This window comes from Hippocampus zosterae, chromosome 13 (assembly GCF_025434085.1).
Source record: "Hippocampus zosterae strain Florida chromosome 13, ASM2543408v3, whole genome shotgun sequence".
Classification (NCBI taxonomy): domain Eukaryota; kingdom Metazoa; phylum Chordata; class Actinopteri; order Syngnathiformes; family Syngnathidae; genus Hippocampus; species Hippocampus zosterae.
Window position 1 is genome coordinate 4,773,635 of NC_067463.1, and position 18,938 is coordinate 4,792,572.

At 42.4% G+C, this 18,938-nt stretch overlaps 1 protein-coding gene and 1 long non-coding RNA gene across 14 annotated transcripts in view; one reads left to right on the top strand and one right to left on the bottom strand.

Annotated features, from left to right (window-relative positions):
- LOC127612873 (uncharacterized) overlaps positions 1 to 18,938 on the bottom strand; it is a 187,287-nt gene that overhangs the window by 25,911 nt on the left and 142,438 nt on the right. The gene's annotated exons all lie outside the window — the stretch shown is intronic.
- Positions 1 to 18,938, top strand: part of gab1 (GRB2-associated binding protein 1) — a 48,214-nt gene that overhangs the window by 22,093 nt on the left and 7,183 nt on the right. For 10 of the 13 annotated variants that reach the window (XR_007965966.1, XR_007965965.1, XM_052083639.1 and 7 more), the window contains 8 exons: positions 11,022 to 11,150; positions 11,478 to 11,643; positions 13,165 to 13,393; positions 13,468 to 13,560; positions 13,914 to 14,151; positions 15,155 to 15,575; positions 16,075 to 16,169; positions 16,451 to 16,751. Coding sequence is in view for 11 of the 13 variants with exons in the window: in XM_052083639.1 (XP_051939599.1) it covers positions 11,022 to 11,150; positions 11,478 to 11,643; positions 13,165 to 13,393; positions 13,468 to 13,560; positions 13,914 to 14,151; positions 15,155 to 15,575; positions 16,075 to 16,169; positions 16,451 to 16,751 (1,672 nt within the window). In the remaining 2 variants the exon portion in view is untranslated. Of the gene's footprint in view, positions 1 to 6,609; positions 6,789 to 11,021; positions 11,151 to 11,477; positions 11,644 to 13,164; positions 13,394 to 13,467; positions 13,561 to 13,913; positions 14,152 to 15,154; positions 15,576 to 16,074; positions 16,170 to 16,450; positions 16,752 to 18,938 lie in introns of those variants that run through there. The other 3 variants (XM_052083641.1, XM_052083648.1, XM_052083645.1) reach the window with 2 other exon arrangements.

An 18,938-nucleotide genomic window follows, 5' to 3' on the forward strand; every position in this document is an offset into this window, starting at 1 on the left:
CCATTGTTAGTGCTCTCAGTCTGCCAAAACATTGGTCCACATTTTGTCCAAAATTGTGTGACTAGAATGTGATTTTGCCCACCGTTAAGTTTTCCACAACATTAAATTTTTATTAGTTATTTATTTACTTTTTAAAATTTTTTTAGCTGTATTTATATAGCTTACAAATAAACACAATGAAAACACTCAGCTCAATTTGTTTCTACAAACCATGGACAGGCGACTTTGCCTACAATGACACTTAATTTGTTTGAATTCTGATTTGTTCAACATTTGGGCCAAATTCTGCTTTTCCACGGCATACTACTGGTAGAACTAAGTCCATTTTACATTTCAGTAAATTAGTACACACGCCGGACTCCCGCTGTAACCTACGTTAACACAGTCGGCGTAATTACAGTAAATGGTTGTATGAAAAACACTTTTTGGCGATGAATATAAAAGATCAAAAATTCAGTTATCGATTGGTATAAACTGTCTTCCTGCGCATCAATAATCACAACAGTTTGAGATTCAAATAAGTGAAGACAAAAATACTTTTGAATGGGCCAGAAACGCTAGTTATTTGGTGGATTTGTCATTTTAAAAAATGTGCGTCTCATTTGAACATGGAGCAGCGATTTTTGTGACAATTGTAACACAAATTTGCACTCACCATGTATGTCAAGACGGCAAGAAAATATCTACGTTGTGATGCACAAGTTTTGTGTGTCAGTTTTTCAAAATAGAAATACACATGTATTATTCTTTGTCTTTTAGAAAGTTGGTCATTTGTTTGAGGTTGTCATCTTTGAATGGTTTGAGGCAATTTTCTGGTCGGGGTGGGGGTGGGTCGAGTGCGAATTTCACAGCTGCACATGAAAAGCAAGGGCAACCGCCGGACTGTAACTTGACAGAAGGTTGTGGCTGATGTGGGGAATCAAGTGAGAGATAACAAGTTTGTTTTGATCGCGGTGGTTTACGGATCCATACGTTGTGGACGTGCGGAAATCAAATCTTTGTTGTTGATCCGCCGTCTCACCGTAGTAATTCTACCCGCTGTTAACATAGCTGTTTTGTTTTGTTATTGCCCGTAAACAAACATACCCACGTGCGCAGTCTTTGCGTTTCGTGCAGGCAGATGCCCTTTTATTTCTGGCAAATAGCAAGAATGCACGAATGTGACCTCCGTCAAAATATGCCAGGCCGCATAGCACAAGTTCTGTTTTTGGTCTGGGGCCAACTTGTTTGGCCTTGTCGTCTTCAGTGAGGCGGCTGGTGGTGCTGCTGCTGCTGCTGGCTTAGCTTTCTCTGCTAGCGAGCGCACAAAACTCTCCTCTTTATTTAAAGACGCACAAAATGTGACGTTTGTCATTGGAACGAATGTTCCACCGTCAAGCTATCGCCATCATGAAACCTTTTCTTAAATGTACACGCAAAATCGCAGTTAATCTTCAAAGCGGTCACGCAGTTGTAAGAGAAAGTCAAATTATTTACCCTCTGAAGGTGTTTGACTGACACCTTTCCACCATGACCCGAGCAAGGTTTCTGGAGATTATTAAAAAGAAAATTTACATTCTTTTTTTCCTAGATTAAGGCCATAAACGTGCGCAGAAATGACACACGATGCTTCGATTTTATTATCATAAAATTGATGTCTTAAGAAGGCCGCAGATCGGAAAAACATGAGTATATTTTCTTGGTAAATATCTGCAGCATAGTAGTTTTTAAGTATTTGAATTACGAAGATCGATTTGAACTTGATTCCCCCCCCCCCATATTTAAGCTCACGATTATGCTTACAATGTGTACATTTAATACAGAAATCTGTTCTTCACAAACATGGAAAATGACATGCATATAAGCTTATTTATCTAGTCTGTAACATATTTGACAACCTACATTTAGCCTGAAAGTTAAGGGGAGAGGTCTTAAATAGTCCTTAGTCTTAGTTTTTATTATCCTGTGGGCACCCACTAAATATGCTGCCTCGGTATTGCTTCGATTAATAAGCGTTGTTCTGTCTCTTGCATTTGTTAAATTAGATTGTAAATGTAAACTCATGATTTGGACTACACCTATCTAATATTTTTAAAACCGAGTGTTCTACTGATTATCCTGTCGATGAATCAAGTCATCCGATTCAAATGTATTTTGCATTCTTAAACAACAGTGTCATTACAGAATATCGGAACAAACATTTTCGGAGCGCTAAGCTTTGCTTCAGTCAGTTCAATTTCCTGTTCTATAGTTAGCGTGACACCTACAGGAAAAAAATGCATCATATTTTTAATTTGTCATCTTAAAAGCAGTTTCATACGGCATATCTTGGTAAAGAAAATGTTTTCTGCCATTGCAGAAGTGCTTTAAAAATAGATGTGTTCTCGCTTTGTTTCTTCTGGAACAAACAGAATTCTCACCCTTTGCTTTGTTGACCTGTGTGTGGGAAGATGGGACGCAAGGATGTGTGATTTAGTCTCCCCCCCGTCCAACAAAGATTCACTCTTGTTCTCTCTGAGTCGCGGGATTAAAACTCTTCCTCTTATCATGGGAGCAGCACTCGGCTTGGGATGATATTGGATATGTTACAAAGAAGCATTAGTTTAGCTCTTAACGTAGATTTGGCCAGCTTTGATTATGCTTATTATTATTACGTGTGGTTTTGGCCTCCCTCCACAATTCTCTTCCAGTTGTACAATATGTCACGTGTGGCTTAGCGTTTTGCCGTCACGCCATGACGATAAACCATTATTAACGCCACCGGAGTGGGACGTGCTGTTGGCATTTGTCACATCTTAACATGAGGTCCCTTCGGATTGTTGGCACGGACTCTTGTGTTTGATCGGTGTTCCTAATCAAATGTCCTTTGAGCGTATGTTCATTCGGTTGCGGCGTACACCGATTACAATCGGGCAGGAAGTCCGGATATGAGCTGTGTGCACCCTCTCTCCCACTCCGCACTGCTGAATAAAGTTAGAAGGCGTAAACAAATACCACAGCGCCGTAATGTTTGTTTAATGGACAAAGAAATCAAAAGACGCGCATGCACATTCTCGGCTAAAAAACTGAATGTAGGCTCTTCTTTACTCTACTCTACTCAACTCAACTGTATTTATAGAGCACTTTCAAACAGCCATAAGCTGCATACAAAGTGCTGTACATGGAGCAATTTAACATATACAATAAACAGTAAAACAAATCGGTAATAAAGACGGTAGAAAGCACCAAACTGTAAAACCAAGAACAAATCTAAGTCCTGCTGAGTCGAAAGCCAAAGAATACAAGAGAGTTTTGAGGAGGGTTTTTGAAGATTTTGTTGCTGCTAACATTGACACGTCATTTAAAGGAGACGTTATGCATTATTTTCACAGTTGGTAAAGACTTCTCATGTGTCTTCGTGAGATTGCAATTGAAAAAAATCATGATTACAAAAAGAAATTGTCAGTATGACCTGACCTGACAAGAAGTACATGATTAAAATAATCTGTGGAAAGAAAAAAACATCATCCCTCTCTGGCTACATCGTCACCCTTTATATTGATTTGGAAGAAACCACCGCGCTCAAGGAAAAACAACAAATCTGAGGCAGAAAGCGTGACTGGCTGCAAATTTTGAAAAAAATTATTTGCGTGGGCAGTTTTGTGAATCAGACTTAATTTGAGGAGCAACTTTCAAATTTTGCGGAAGTTTTTTGGGGGGCAGGTTTTATTAAGGTTTTTATGAAATGCAAAATATGACAATTGAACAATTGTTTTTTTTTTTTCATTTCTTGAACTGTTTTCATTGTGTAGAGCAGCAAACTGTATTTCCTTGTCTTTGGACTTTTTCAGTGGGGCAATTTCAAACAAATATAAATTTCAGTTTCAACTGAATATTTCTGATTGGAATGAATGATATTTTAGGAAAGCTAAATTGATCGTACTGGACTGTAATTTTGACAGTTTACTGTGCGGACCTCAAAAGTCAAAACCTCTGAACGTGAGTAACGTGCGTGCGTTGAGCCCCAGTGAAAAACCTCACCAATAAATAAATAAATAAATAACATGGTCTCATTCTGAATTTAGAGCTTCATCCTGAAATCTACACACATGCCATCTATCTTAACAGAGAAAATCAAAAACTTTAACGTCAGTTGGAATGTTTGAAACATGAAGGACTGCGGCACACATCTTTAATGGAAGTCTCCGTCTGGCTTCCAGTTGATGGCGGACGGGTGGGGGCAGGGTGGAATGACGTGGGGGCCGAGGGCCATTGCACTTTTGCCCGCCAGTTAACCGCCCCGCGCGGCGCTCCCGCTGGATGTAAAAATAGCCACGGGACAAGAATCCCAGCCATGTCGCGCAAACAAAGACAGATTTATACATATCGCGGCACCAAGTACAGACGAGCTTTTGTCGCCGTGAGGCTGCAAGCGCCAAATGTGACGCTCTTGCCACTCCCACCCTCGCTGAGCGCTCTTTGTTCCCGCGCAGACCTAGTGACCTGATAGTCAGAGCGTACTGGAGGCACCGTGCCTACTTGTTTACTGCAGTCAAGCTGGATTGCTGTGTCATGGCAATGAGCCGCAGTAGCAGTTTAACGCATATCCAGCCTAAGGGTCTGTTCCATGCCTCAGATTAAAACCTTTGGTGACTTTTTTCGTGCGTCATGTTATGATACGCCTTCAACCAATTTTGTTGTTTGGTGAACCTGGTGTCTGGGGCCCATTTTTTTTTCAAAACATAACAGTATAACATAGACTGTAAATAAACAGCTGGCACATCATGATTAAGTTATCGCTTGGTTTGTTCTAGAATACAAGCCTGGGCCACAAGGGGGCAGTTTAATACTGAGATACCGTTGCACACATAGATGTTCACAACTTCTCAATATGTTGCCTTAATATTTGTTCTCTTTCAGGAAGTTTGACATCAGTAGGGCATATTATAAGTGCGACTGTAATGTACTGTCTATATGTGTTGCCGTGCCATCTGATCAGTTATTGAATACACAACAATGAATTTAATCAAGAATTTTTGGGGCGGGTTGTTAAAGGCAAGGGGATGTTTTCACAGTTTAAATCGCAACAAGTTGTGCCTCACGCATTACATCATGGCTAAATACATTCTCATGCAGGCCAAATTAACAGCAGTTGATACATCATTCACATTTTTCTCCATCTCGGCCAAGGATTTTGTTGGGGGTTTGGGGAGTCAGTGAAAATCGTGCATGAAACCATGACTGACGCGCTGTGGATGCTCTTGTTAGTTTCTTGCTTGGAAGAGATGCAAAGTAACGCTCATGCAAAAATAAAATACTATAAACTGACGTCAATGTGGCCTGGTGCTTTTGAGGAGCCTTAAATCGTGTCTGGTGATGTTTGCTAGATGATTTTTAACGGACACCAGCCGAGATGATTTCACACATTTTTACTCATCCGCCTCATGTTTTCTTTAATGCCCACAAAACGCCGGATGAGTCGGTGCAGGTCATTTAGCCACAGTCCAGATGGTCTGGTTACTCGGTTTGGCTTCAAGCCCTCCCAATTCTGCATTTGGTTGGGTGAAAACGGATTGATTAATTTTTTTTATGGACCGTGTAAAAGTGGCAGCAGGTGTCATCCCACCTTCGGTACGGCTCTAATATTACCTCAGAATTTGGAAACAGGATCAGTTAGTACCTTTCACACCGAGCAGATCTGACAAGTGTCATGAAGGGAGCTTGAGGCGTGGTTCCCTCCTTTGTTACGGCTCTGTTACAGTGTCTGATTTTGATCAATTGCCCGGTTGACAAATGGAATGGCACACATTCACAGGAAAAGTCGGGAAAATGCAGACTTTTACTTGTAAAAGGCTTCCCGACTACAGAAGTGAACGCACGTCTACTAATAACGAAACTCTATTCGCAAATCTCTTACCAAAATTATAAAATACTACATTGTGGATTTGGTCTGCCACCGGGATGGTCTGGGAATGTAACACTCTGATGAATTAGGAATTGTTTTACTGAACGGTGAGAAAGTCCGGGTGGGATATTTTTGAAGCCTTTGCAGCATAATTGCTATACGGAATCCACCTTGAAAAAAGATGGATACATTAATGGACAGAAGTGTGACGTGCTCTGGAGTGTACCACTGGAACTGGCACCCTTCCGAAAGGGTACAGATTGGGGATGTCCCGCGAACACCCGAGTCAGAGTTTTTGGTTTCAAGTATCTACAGATACCGAGTTCTGATCCGTCTCAAATTGATTTAGGAATTAATTAATGGACCCTCGCGGTCTTCCTTTGAGAATTGGATCTTGGTGGTCCTTAGCAGAGGTTAGCTAGTGTCAACATTCTGGATACAAATTGTCAGGTAGTCCCCTTCTGGACCGCACCACCACAAAACGTCTAAAAGCCGTTGGATCATGATGTTCCCCCCTCTCGTTAATAATGTGACTCAACTCGGTTGGCATCTCGGTCTGACCCTTCCTAACCTCAGACCCTCAATACCCCCTCTGTTTGGCCCCCCTCCCCCAGGCTGTAGGAAATGGGTGGGACCACTGGATGGAGTCTTCATCCTATCAGGAGACTGGGAGGAAAAGGGGGAACAAGGGTTTAGGGACTGCTGCGATGCCAGGAAGAGCGGGGGCGGCCAGTCCGCATCCTTAGTCCAGCATCGTCCCATGCAGTCTCATTCCCAACTCAGAGGCAAGGCGAGCTCCCACGAATTTAAGTTAGCATTACTTTTTGATGGATTGATTTCAAGATTCACCAGCAAAGATGAAATATACTGAACAAAAAGTGGGATTGGTGCCAGTTTCATATTCCTGAAGGATTCCCCACAGGAGGTATGTAGTTACTTGTTCCAGCACCATGGTGTCAGATTGTTTTGATGCGTTGTTTGTGGTATTTGGACGGACGGTGGTGGTCAATCAAAGCCCCTGTGACACCAAACACCAAAGCTTGGTTCAGAAAGGTATCACTCTGAACATTCGCCCCCTTTAGGTAAGGAAACCCAGCTTTATTTCTACAGTAGAGCACATTTCATACACCAGATAACTCAATGTTCTTAACACAATTAAAAGTACAGCATTTAAAAGCAGTTTCAACCAAAAGCGTTAAAGACATTTCAAATTATTAATAGCCTGCACAATCAAGATTTGGTCAAATGTATTTTTAAAAAATGCTTTAAATCATAATGCTCATCATATGCCTTAATCATAGGTACTTAATTTACGGTGGGCAAAACATACATTTTAATCAGGATTTAAAAGCGTTTACGCTTGCGGCTGACTTCACTTTAGTTGAGGTACAGTAAATTACAGAAAAGATTGTCCTTTGGATTTTCCCGGAATTCCGGGTTTTTCAAATTTTTATGAAAATCTCTCCGGAGAATTGAGGAAAAATTGCCTTAAATTAATCCGGTTATTAGTTGTTTTGCTTTCATGAGCGTAGCCATGTTGACACACTAACACTAGTAACAGTAAAGAGATTTTCGTCTCTTTATAAACACACTTGCTAAACCCCAGTGGAACGAATAAAAGACACAGTGGATAAGACAGTTGTCGTAAAAAATATATTTGGACAAAAAGGGAATCACAGATTGGCAGAAAAACGTGTCCATCCGACTTCGAGTGTTGTCTCGGCTAGCTTAGCTCAGCTGTTGTCGTGTGTGCAACTGTCATAATTAACTCAAATGGACTAAAAAATTAATCGTGATTACTCACACATTTTTTATCGTTTCTGAATTTCCTTTTACATTTTTTGTCCTATTTTTCACCCATTTTAATGCTCTCATCAACATGGAATCATGAATCAGTTTTCTATGTGCCAAATGCAAATATTTACTGAAATAACAATTTTGATTTTCAATTTTACATGAACATTTTTCACTTGGAGCAGTTATTCACACATAATCTCTCACACAATATTACTGTCCATCAATAACCGTGAAAACAATATTTTGTCACACAACAGCTGCTTTAACAGCTTTTTTTTTTTTATAAAATCAAAACAGAGCAATATAACATAAAGTGCACATCTAAGGTAAACTAGTACTCAGCCTATAGTAGATTTAAACCATGGTTACATACTTAGTTTTTCTCAAGTTTACTGTGAACACATCAGTCTGTTTCTGTATGTTTGTTGAAGAATAACGAGACACCAGACACCAGTGTTCATTATGTGCCGCTGTATTCAAAACTGCCCGCCGTACAAAAAAGCGCACGCACTTCTCCCGTGCTGCTGGGGCAAACCATTCTGAAAGGGGGTGGGGGGGGGGGGTCACTCCCCCTAACACAGTCAGGCTATGTTGATTGTGTTGGTCCTTCTTGTGCGGAAGTCTCTCTACAGTTTTTGTGTAGACCTCATTTCGAATGACAACACTGGAGACGTTTTATTTTCGCTAGGTCGCTACCACTGTCAGACAAACACAGAGAAGCTCCACCCGCTCTATTTATATGGACGCAGAACACTGTAACCTTCCACACCAAAAAGTTCCAAACACGTAACATCCGCTTGTGACGTGAGCCGCGTTAATCTCGCGAGAAAAAATTTAATCCCGTTAAAATTCATTTAAATTAATGCCAATAAAAACACGCTAAACTGACAGCTCTAATATATATAATATATATATATATATATATATATATATATATATATTCTGGGGGGAATATTCCCCCCAGAATTTTCAGAAAAGTCAACATTCATCTCTGAAATCAGTCAGAAGTATGATATAAGGTGCACTTAAAAATGAGCTTTTCTGGCGGCATAATTCCAACGTTACAATGTGGGACTGGAGCGGAGCAAAGTCAACGATCCAGTCAGTTTCCAATAGCTGCAAGGACCGAGAAAAATCAATGTGCGTTGGGAATAATGGCGTGAAAGCCCACAGATGGATGCGCGTGAATCACCAGCATGCCAATGCGCTAGAACTTCTTCACTCCTTATCTGCCTGTCATCTTGAAACGGACTCAACCGCGACAGTTTGAATTGGGTTAGACTGACGCTGTCATCATTTGATTGACAAGTGAAGATTGGAGTTTTACCGCATTATGAGCAGACCTGCTAGTCGTCTTGCAGTAATGTTGAGCCACGGCTGACTGGACAGCATGCTTTGTACAGCGTGTGTGTGTGTGTGTGTGTGCACCTGTATTTTTTATGCCCATCAGGATGTTTTGGTTTACTCTCCAGGTAGTTTCTGTTAAGTTTAAAATCGTCGAAAAAAATATTCTTAAATGATCAAACCACTTCTGCTGGCTTTACCTTTTATGGCTTCTTTTTGTTCCAGATTTTATCAAGTATTTTTGAATTTGTAAACACCCTCACACTTATTGTTAGCTCATTTTAAAAAGTGTGGATGAGTCTCCAGTTTTCATAACAGGCTTAAAACCTGTGCCTGGTGTGTTATTATACCGAAAGTGCTTCCTGTCCTCATTGGTACCTTGCAGCCCAAGTTGTTTTGATCGCACCAAGCCAGTCATCTACATTCCCCAGGCTGCTTGCCAGGCTGCCTACTTGTAACCTTAGCTCTATGTCCCCTTTAAATCTCCAAGTGCGTAACTTGACCTAAAATGTCTCATGTACCAGAGGGCAAGGCTAGAGACTCTTCCCTTTCTGCACACCATAACAAGGACACATGCTTCAGTGTGAGGTTTTTTTTTGTTTTGTTTTGTTTTTGTTTTGGCACAGAAGCAAACAGACAAGGTTCAATATATTTTTAAGTGCTCCACAGTGTGTGAGGTTGGATGCAATACATGTTTATGGAACAGAAAATTGAGTGTTTGTGTACCCTTTACTTATGGTATGAGAATTTAAATTCAGGATGATAGTGATGACATTAAAGGCATGGCAAAAATGGACAGATAGGTGCACCGAGTGCATCGTAACACATTTTGGCGGCACGGCGTAAGAGCCTCACAGTTCTGAGGTTGTGGCTCCGGTGCGTGCTTGTGTATCTATATGTGCCCTGTGATTGTCCGGCATTCAGTCCAGGGCGTACACACACTTTGCTTGCCCAAAGTCAGCTGGGATAGCCTGCAGCTCTAGCACCCGAATAAAGGCGGGCGGTCTGGAAAAATCACCCACGCAATCCGCTTTTCCATAAATTCATACACGTGCAAGATTCAGAAACGGTGCCACAACCGACCACATGATGTCGATTTGTTCTCCTTTTGCAAGAATGTCAAGAGGAAGAAGGCCTTGCAGTGCATTCGGACAGTTGGTGTTATGAAATGGATGCATTCAGTGATTCGGTGGTTTTCGCTCTTTGAAATGGAAACCGGACCATTGTCGGCCTTTTGTTTTGGCTGCTGGTAAAATTGTAATGGCGTTCGGGAAGTCTGTGGCTGAGTCTTGGCCTGCTCACAAAGAGAGACCCAGGAAAAGCAAGCGCTTGTCCTCAGGGTTCAGCACTTGTCGTTCCCAAAAGTGACAATAAACAAAGCTTGTTGTTAAAATTCCACGCACAGAGCTATGTATGCTTCCTTATCTGTCCGAGCTCAGTGTTTTCTTATGTAACAGTTCTGCTGACTTTGGTATTTAATCAAGCGGTCTCGACCTTACGTTTGTGTTTATTTCAACTTCACAGCAATAAATTTGAACAAAGCGGCCCAACGTTGGCACCATTGCTCACTCACAAAGTGACCTCCTACAGCCTGCATGTGAACAAAGAAATAGCCTCTTTTATGCCTCGATACCGCAAAATGGCAGTAACATTTGCTCTTTCAACAAAATAGAGTGACAAAATTTTGGAAGACTCTTTTAGCTCATTCACTCCCAAAGACGATTTTAAACGTCTTTTCAGACTTGGTCCAGAATTGTCTGGTACTGAATGAGTTCATGACTGATTCAATAGAAGGCGTTAAATTGTCCAGTCACGTTTACTTCATCGTGCTAGAAAGCAGAAAAGGCAGGACGACCGAAACAGCTGAACTTAATTTGCAATTAATCAGCGGCAGTTTTATTGATGGCACTTGTGTGGTGACTATTCCTTAAAATGAGTTTGAATGTGATTTTATTCATTTGGAGCACAGCCACATTTGCGTTAAGCCACTCTCAACTCTTTTTGGTCTTTTGTGCAGGCATGGAAGAAGCGATGGTTTATGCTTCGCAGTGGCCGTTTGACAGGTGACCCAGATGTGCTGGAGTACTACAAGAATGACCACGCCAAGAAGCCCATCCGCGTGATTGACCTCAACTTGTGCGAGCAGGTACACACTTGTCCTTTTTTTTCATTTGTATTACCGCAAATTCACCTTTTTTTTAACACTAAATGGTGGTGTGGAAAAACCATTACAATAGGTCATGCTCCAAAATAAATAAATGAATAGAATGTAAATAACTCTGTATATTGTATGTGATGCCTCAAAACTCGCGAAAGAGTTGCAGGGTTTTTTTGTTTTTGTTTGTTTCAGTACGTCTGTAGATGGACGGTGCTCCGTTGCCGGTTTAGATTTTTTGGCGGCGGTCCTTGCAGGTCACGTAAATATAGCCGCTGTTGGAAGTGCTGACGAATCCCAGCCCTTGTCTCGCCCTAGGTGGATGCCGGGCTGACGTTCAACAAGAAGGACTTGGAGCACAGCTTCATCTTTGACATCAAGACCATCGACCGCGTCTTCTACCTGGTCGCTGACACGGAGGAGGAGATGAACAAGTGGGTGCGCTGCATCTGCGACATCTGCGGCTTCAACCCCACCGATGAGGGTAAGAACCGTAGCCGTTACTGTACATTCCTAAATTGGAGCAATTGAGGTACTGTAGCCCCTCGCATGTGGGCAAGGAGAGCTATGGTCACCGATGCATTTTAGGACACAAAACAAAATGCGAACGATCACAAGAAGCTTCAACGGACTCTATAATACACAAGTAACGAGAATAAAATCTTCTTTTTAAGGGAGTGTATTCTACAAAAGCGTTTATTATTCAAGGAAAATAGCGGTAATTCCAGGAGAATAAATCGGGCGACTCATTAATCCTGCTATTTTGTTGACTTTGCTTTTGTTTGACATTGTCAGTCTTGTATCGCGAGCGTCGGTTAAACGGCCCTGAGAGAGCGTGCGGAAGAATAAGAATAAGCACGCGGCCTTTCTCGCAGTTCTTCTCACAAAAGAAATGTCCTTGGTTCTCTCTTTTGCTCTCGCTCGCGCTAGTGATTGTGCAGGCCCACTCCCACTCTTTCCTTGCGTGTGTGCCGCTAAAACGCTACACGATCGCGCTGACGGTACGAGACGGTCGGAGAGAATTAAGAGTGGGAGGTGACGATGATCGACAGGCACCCTGTGATTCGGTGCCTGCGCCAACCGGCGGAGAGGAGGCGGATGAGCAAACCGTGTACCTTGAACAGCGGAGAAAAGTTGTCATCCAGAAAGTGGATAAGGGCCGGCCGGAGGGAGAAAAAGATGCTCTTAGTTCTTCTGCATTGCTTTGGTGTTCAGATTATTTGGAATGATGGTTTCGAACCACCGCACTGAGTCTAAATTTGGCATTATGATCTTCCAGCAAAAAAGTCACAACACGTGGGAAAACTTCCAAATCGGCATATTAGCCTGTTCATCGATGTCTTTGTTTTCCACCCAGTCTTCCGATGTAACACGACCTCACGGTCTTTAATTTCCTCCCACACGTCAAGAGCACGGTTGGACAAATAAAAGGTTGGAAAACTTAATTTCCTGTCCCCAACGCTTCCAAGTATCATCATGTGGCCTTTCTTCGTGTCATATTTGATGCCAAGATGGCACCGTCAGCATCTGTTGCAACCCAACACAAAACCCGCATCATCTGCAGATGTAAGAGGACTTAACGGTCGTATTGGCCAACTGAAAATCTGTATTAGTGAAGAGATTTGATCAATCATGCGGTCCCCGACCTTTTTTGCCCCACGAACCGGTTTAATCCAAGACCACATTTTCACGGACCGGCCTTTAAAGTGTGGTGGAAAAGGACAACCACATAATCAAAAGTTCCATTCCCACACCAAGGATAAGTCAAGAGCGAATTAAAGCCATTTTTGTTAATGGAATAAAATTGCTTTTTAAAAGATTTAAAAAGGAACTTAAATGAAGCATTTTACATTTAAGAAAAATTGTCTAAAAGCTCAAACTTCATTGAAAAAAAAGTCAAAATAAAATTAAAACTACCGATAATTAAAAATCCCAACCGATTTATAAGCCTGTTCCACACGAGCTAAAATAGCCACCACCCTCTCTCCTGTCCTTTCTTTTCAAGAGGCTGCCAAAGCTGGCCATCAGTCGGCCATCGGGGGCCTGGTGGTGGACACCCCTCCGCATACGGTGCTCGGCAACGTGATGGGCCCGGCGGCGGCGTTGCTGACCGCCGTGCCGCCTCCCTACCAACCAGTCAGCGTGCGACATCTTGACTCCCAATCCAGCACGGAGGAGCCCCAGGACTACTTGTGGCTGGTCAATTGTGAGAGCAAAAAGCCAGACGCGAGCAGGTAAGACCGCGATGTTCTTCTTGCGCCGCTTCTCGTTCTTCCACCTTTCTTCATACCTGCTGCGCCTCGTGTAGCTCGGTGCCGCTTCGCTCGTCTCTGGAGGGCGACCGGGAGTATTTGCTCCTGGAGGAGTGCGAGAGCAGGACTCTTCCTCCACAGGCTAGTCTGTGAGTGGCCGGCCATTCAGCTTGAAAGTGCCTGCTTGGTGTGCGGTGTTTTGAAATTAACCAACGGCATTTCAGTATGGAACATGGTCTTCTCATCCTGGGATGGCCAGGAATTGTTACGAATGTTGTTGGCCGTAGAAAGAAAGCCTCAACATTCACCCATATAAACTTATATTAAGAATCTACGTTGATCCACAAAGTACATCACAGTGATGATAGTCCGGTCGACTTTGACGAATTGATGACATCCTCAGTTACACAGGCCCCATTCCTTGAGCCCTCCATCCAATCGCATTGGGGGGTGTCGAGAGTAAATCTCCATCAACGTTCACCCCCGTGCGTTGTCCTCTCAGAGCCCACGCCGAGTGTTCCAAATCTACCTCCTCCGAGACGGACCTGAACGACAACCTCCCGTCGCACCGAACGCCCACGTCATCCACGTCGTCGGCCAAGCACAGCTCTCAGAACGGCTTCTTCGCCGGGCACCCGGCCCCGGCCTCCGCTTCGTCTCTGTACGACTCCCCTCCGTCGCGGGGCGCCTCCCTCCTGAGTGACAATGGCCTTTACCATCTACCACGAAGCTACTCTCAGGTAGGGATGCCAATGGGTGGGAAAGTCCCGGTGAATCTGGGAAATTTCATTGGAAGCCAAACGCATTGATGCCCTGACTTGCAAGTGCCCCATTTTATCTACACTGTATATGTGTGTGTATGTACAGTGGCATGAAAAGCGTTGGGCACCCCTGATAAATTTCAAGATTTTCATTTCTGTCATTTTTTTTGTTTACAGGTATAATTGACTGCTTGACACCTTTGCGTGGATGTGTTTTCGTTTGTCATGACTCTAGTTTTGTTATCCATGCGATCACCAGGGGAAAAGGATCAAGCGTGTTGCTAGCGCGGGGGGGTTGTTCGCTTAGTATTCTGCGAATCTCCCTCTCCCCTCCCCTGTCTATAAAGTAATAACCGTTTCAAATCAAATTAAAATCAATATATGTCAGAGATAAAGGAGGTATTTATTTGCGCCTTGAATGTGTGCAAAGATGGGGTGGATGCAGCAAATGTGAGGCTGCAGCAGAATGAAGATGCAAGAGGCCTGAATTTCGCATACTTCCAAGGTCACTGTGCACTTGGCAAAAAGAAGAGTGTTCAAGAATAAAGCATTCAACGCGCAGAGATGAATCGAAATGACGGTCGTTTGGAGCAGTTGTTTTGTGTGTCGAATCAAGTGGAAATCGGCGATTAATCGTTTTTATTTGGTGTGATTTCAATATCAATCAAAATAATCATGATTATGACTTTTTTTTCTATAATTGCCCAGCCCTAGTCAGCATTGCCCACACTCCACAAGGAACTTCACAATGCCGATTGGATTAAAAAAAAAAAAGTTGCAAAAATGGAAGTGAAATCCAAACTCCTAACCTAAAACACTTATATTTGAGATCATTTGTCTCCATAGAAAGAAATGGAGATGCTACTAATCTGATACACCCTTTATTGTCCGACTCGTGTGCATGCAATTCTCGGTTTATTATTCCCACAGAAAAATTTTCCCACTTGAAATTTCCTTGAAATCTTGCCTCCCCCTCTCTTAGGACACCGTGCTTCTCCCCAAATCGGCGTCGTCTCCCACGGCCCACCCGGACCTCGGCGGCGAGGGGTCCGAGCTGTACGTCTTCAACACGCCCTCGCGGAAGGCCTCCGTGGAGTCGCAGATGCGCAACCTGTCCATCAGCTACGACATCCCGCCCACGCCCGGGGCGAACTCCACCTACCAGGTCCCCCGCACCTTGTCGTCATCGGAGGGCGGCGGGGACGTCGTGCCCCCTCCCAGGCCGCCCAAGCCCACCTGCGGACCCCCGCCGCCCCATGCCGAGCGCTCCCCAACAGACACTTACAACTTGCCCCGCTCGGCTTCAGAGACCGACGGAAACTACTGTGTGCCAACAAGTGCCGGGAATAAAGCTTTACGCAGCAACACTATCGGAACTGTCGACTGTTCGCGGCTACGCAAAGGTTTGTATTTCTCGCATATTTATTTATTTGGGGAATCTGCACAGGAGCGTTATCAGACCCATATTGACAAAAAAAACTATTATTCTGATATCTTAATTGCCTCAATAATTTTTGAACATTTTCAGAAAACAGAAAAGGAAAAAAAAAAATCAACAAAATGGGTCCAGTTTCCTCAATTCAATGTTTCACAAATTACCAGGATCTGGATGACTGAGAATCTACACAGACAAAAAGAAAATTATGTTGATCTTAAAGTTGTAAACCACGCATCCCCCCCCCTTAAAATGTTCACTTACTCCTCCTCATCTTCCACCTTGCCCTCCTTGACGCGTTGTCATGAGTGTTTGTGCCGCCATGTGATGATCATTTGAATCATCTGTGTAAGCAGGTGGTCAGTTCTCATCTGTGCTTCAAGTCTTTGCGGAATGTATTAAATTGTGTCAAATTTCCTAGACAGTATATTATGACTGGTGTCATTATTCTTGTTTTGTTTTTTTAGATTTTGGTTCCCAGGACTGCTATGACATTCCCAGATCATTCCCATCCGACAAGAGCTGCTCATTCGACTTCAATGAAAGTTTCAACAGCTACTTTGTGAGTTGGACACTTTCACAGCTACTTTCTGACTTGTATGGTATGGTTAACCCCCCCGACCCCAAATAATCACCCTCACATTATTTTGAAGTTTATTCTCATGTAATTTGAAATCCTTTCTCGTAATAAACTCCATTCTTGTCATGTGGAGATTTTTTTTGTAAGAAATGCACAAATGCACACATAGGAAAGCTTTTGGATGAAAATCAACATCTCAAAGCCATCTAAAGCGATCGACTTTAAAATCTTTTTCGTAACAGCAAATGGCCGGTGTTTTCTAGAAAAACAAAGGCATGGTACCTGTGGGCAGTCAGTCCACTGAGGACGTGGACCAGAACTATGTTCCCATGAGCGCCAATTCCCCGTCCCACCACCACTCGGGCAGCCTGTCGGAACCCGTTCACGAGACCAACTACGTGCCCATGACGCCGAGCACCATGGAGTTCTCCTCGCTGGGCAAGCAAGTGCCACCGCCCGCCCACATGGGCTTCCGTTCCAGTCCCAAGACGCCGCCACGGAGGCCCATGCCCAGCGACTGCCAGCCGCCGCCCGTGGACCGAAACCTCAAACCAGATCGCAAAGGTGGGCCCCTGCAATACAGCCTATCGTGCCGCTACGGTGGTACCTTCAAGGTCCAACGCATCCCCGTATTCGATTTGGTTCACTGTATAGGCAGTGTTTTATGTAACCATTTTACTAATAATTAAGACCTTTATGCTATCATAGTCACTATTGAAGTCACTATTAATAGATTAGAAAAGATACTTGCATCAAGATTGACATTTGCATTTTGACTCTTTAAGGAACTTTTTTTATACATAAAATTATGATTTGGGTTTTTTTATGCCACTTTAGTCTCATCAAAATACAACTTTTTACTATTAATCTTTACATTTTTAAAGCAATTAATGACTTTTTCATTCTTAATTTTATGTTTTTAATTTACAAAAATTATTTAAAGCTCTTAAAATCCAAATTTTTCTTCTGGGTACCACTTTAGGTGTAAACCATTTTTTTTTGTTTTTAATCTCGTGAAATTGAATCCTTTTTCTTGTCAAATGTCAACTTTTTTTCCTAATATTACAACTTTATTTTTGTAAAATAAAAATGAAATTCTAAAATTACAGTTTCTTTCTTAAATTACAACATTTATAAATTGTAAAATGACCTATTTTGTGTGCGTGTAATATTTTGAATTTAATAGAGTAAAACTATTGTTTTTCCTTGTAAAATGGAAGTTTTGTCACATAGAAGTACAATTATATTCTACTTTTTTATTGTAATATTTCTAAAATTGCTTTTTTTTGGTTGTAATGTTAACATTTTCCTTTGACATTTGTCTTGTAAAAGTACAATTTGCTGCAGTTTACCTTTTCTATAGTAAAGTAAAATTGTGTTGTTTTTTTTCACCAAAAAATACACATTTTCTTTTGTAATGTTACAAATTCTCTTTCAATATTAAGGTTTTACTCAGTGTAAAACGTTTTCATTCCAAAATCACCTTTTGATTCCGCCAATCTTGCCATGCCTCCATTTTTGGAAGGTAACTAAAAATGTGGCTGCTTGTTTAATTTCACACTCGCTGGTTGAGCAGGCACTTTGGAGAGATAATATTTTGATACAAACAATAAAAAGTACCTTTTCCATCATATGAGCAGGAACTTGAAGGTACCACTGTCCATTGTTTGCGGGGGTGCTTGCCTGGTTGATGTGTGCCGAATTTACAGTACACGTCGCTGACCAACCGCTTGTGTTTGTGGCCTAACCAATTTGTGTGTCTGCTTGAATGTCAATTCTTAATACTGTGAGTCCCAAATGCTTGTCACACCACATGAATGAGGTTGGAAGGTAGGTGACATACTCAGAGAATCAAAGACACACTGAGCTCCTTTGTCAAAGGACTCCTGAAACCGAGGCCCTGCAGACTGTTTGTCTAGAAGCGGCCGGAGGTGGCGGTGAAGGGTTGCGTGGGGTGTTCGGTTGTTTCCTCGTGCCATGGGGTGGCTCAACTCGGAGTGGTCACCTTCCATCCCCTTTGTCTCCCGGGCGTGAATGGAGCTCTTTGATGAGGAAGCCCATAGCGAGGGGGAATAGCCATGTGGCCCGAACGCTGAGTAACAGGCGTTGGGGGTCAGAGAGTACATCAAAGTTGCATACGGAAACCACAACGAGGAACCGGGACTTGGTTGAGGCTTGAACCCTTATCCCTCGGGGCGCAAGGGTACCTGTATTCAGATTTTTGTGGAACAGGTTGCACAGTTCCTTACAAGGAACGTAGTAGCCAAGCGACAGGAAGCGTAACTGCCCGTGCACTCAAAGCACGCCTGAATTTGGTAAACAACCAAGCAGCTCTGCGTCTGCAAAATGGACAAAACTTTTGATTCTTTTGATTTGAACTATATTTTTAGGTTAAATGATAACATTTATTCTTGTAAGTATGATTACAACTTGATTTTCATTCAGTTCCAAGCCTTCGAAGTACAACTGTTATGAGGACTATTCTCATTTTTTACTTTAAATACTTCATTTTCAAACTAGAATATTATACAATGTTGTGTTTTAAAAGATGCACATTTTCCCCTCTCACTATTATAAACTTGTCATATTAAATTCAACATTATGTTATGACTTCCTTATGAAACTACGACTTTTGATAAAATTGATACTGAATTCTCATAAATTTACACCTCATATCATAAAATTGTCTCACCCGTCATATTATTGATAACTTTTTCTTGAAACATTCCAACATTGCACTTGTATAAAATC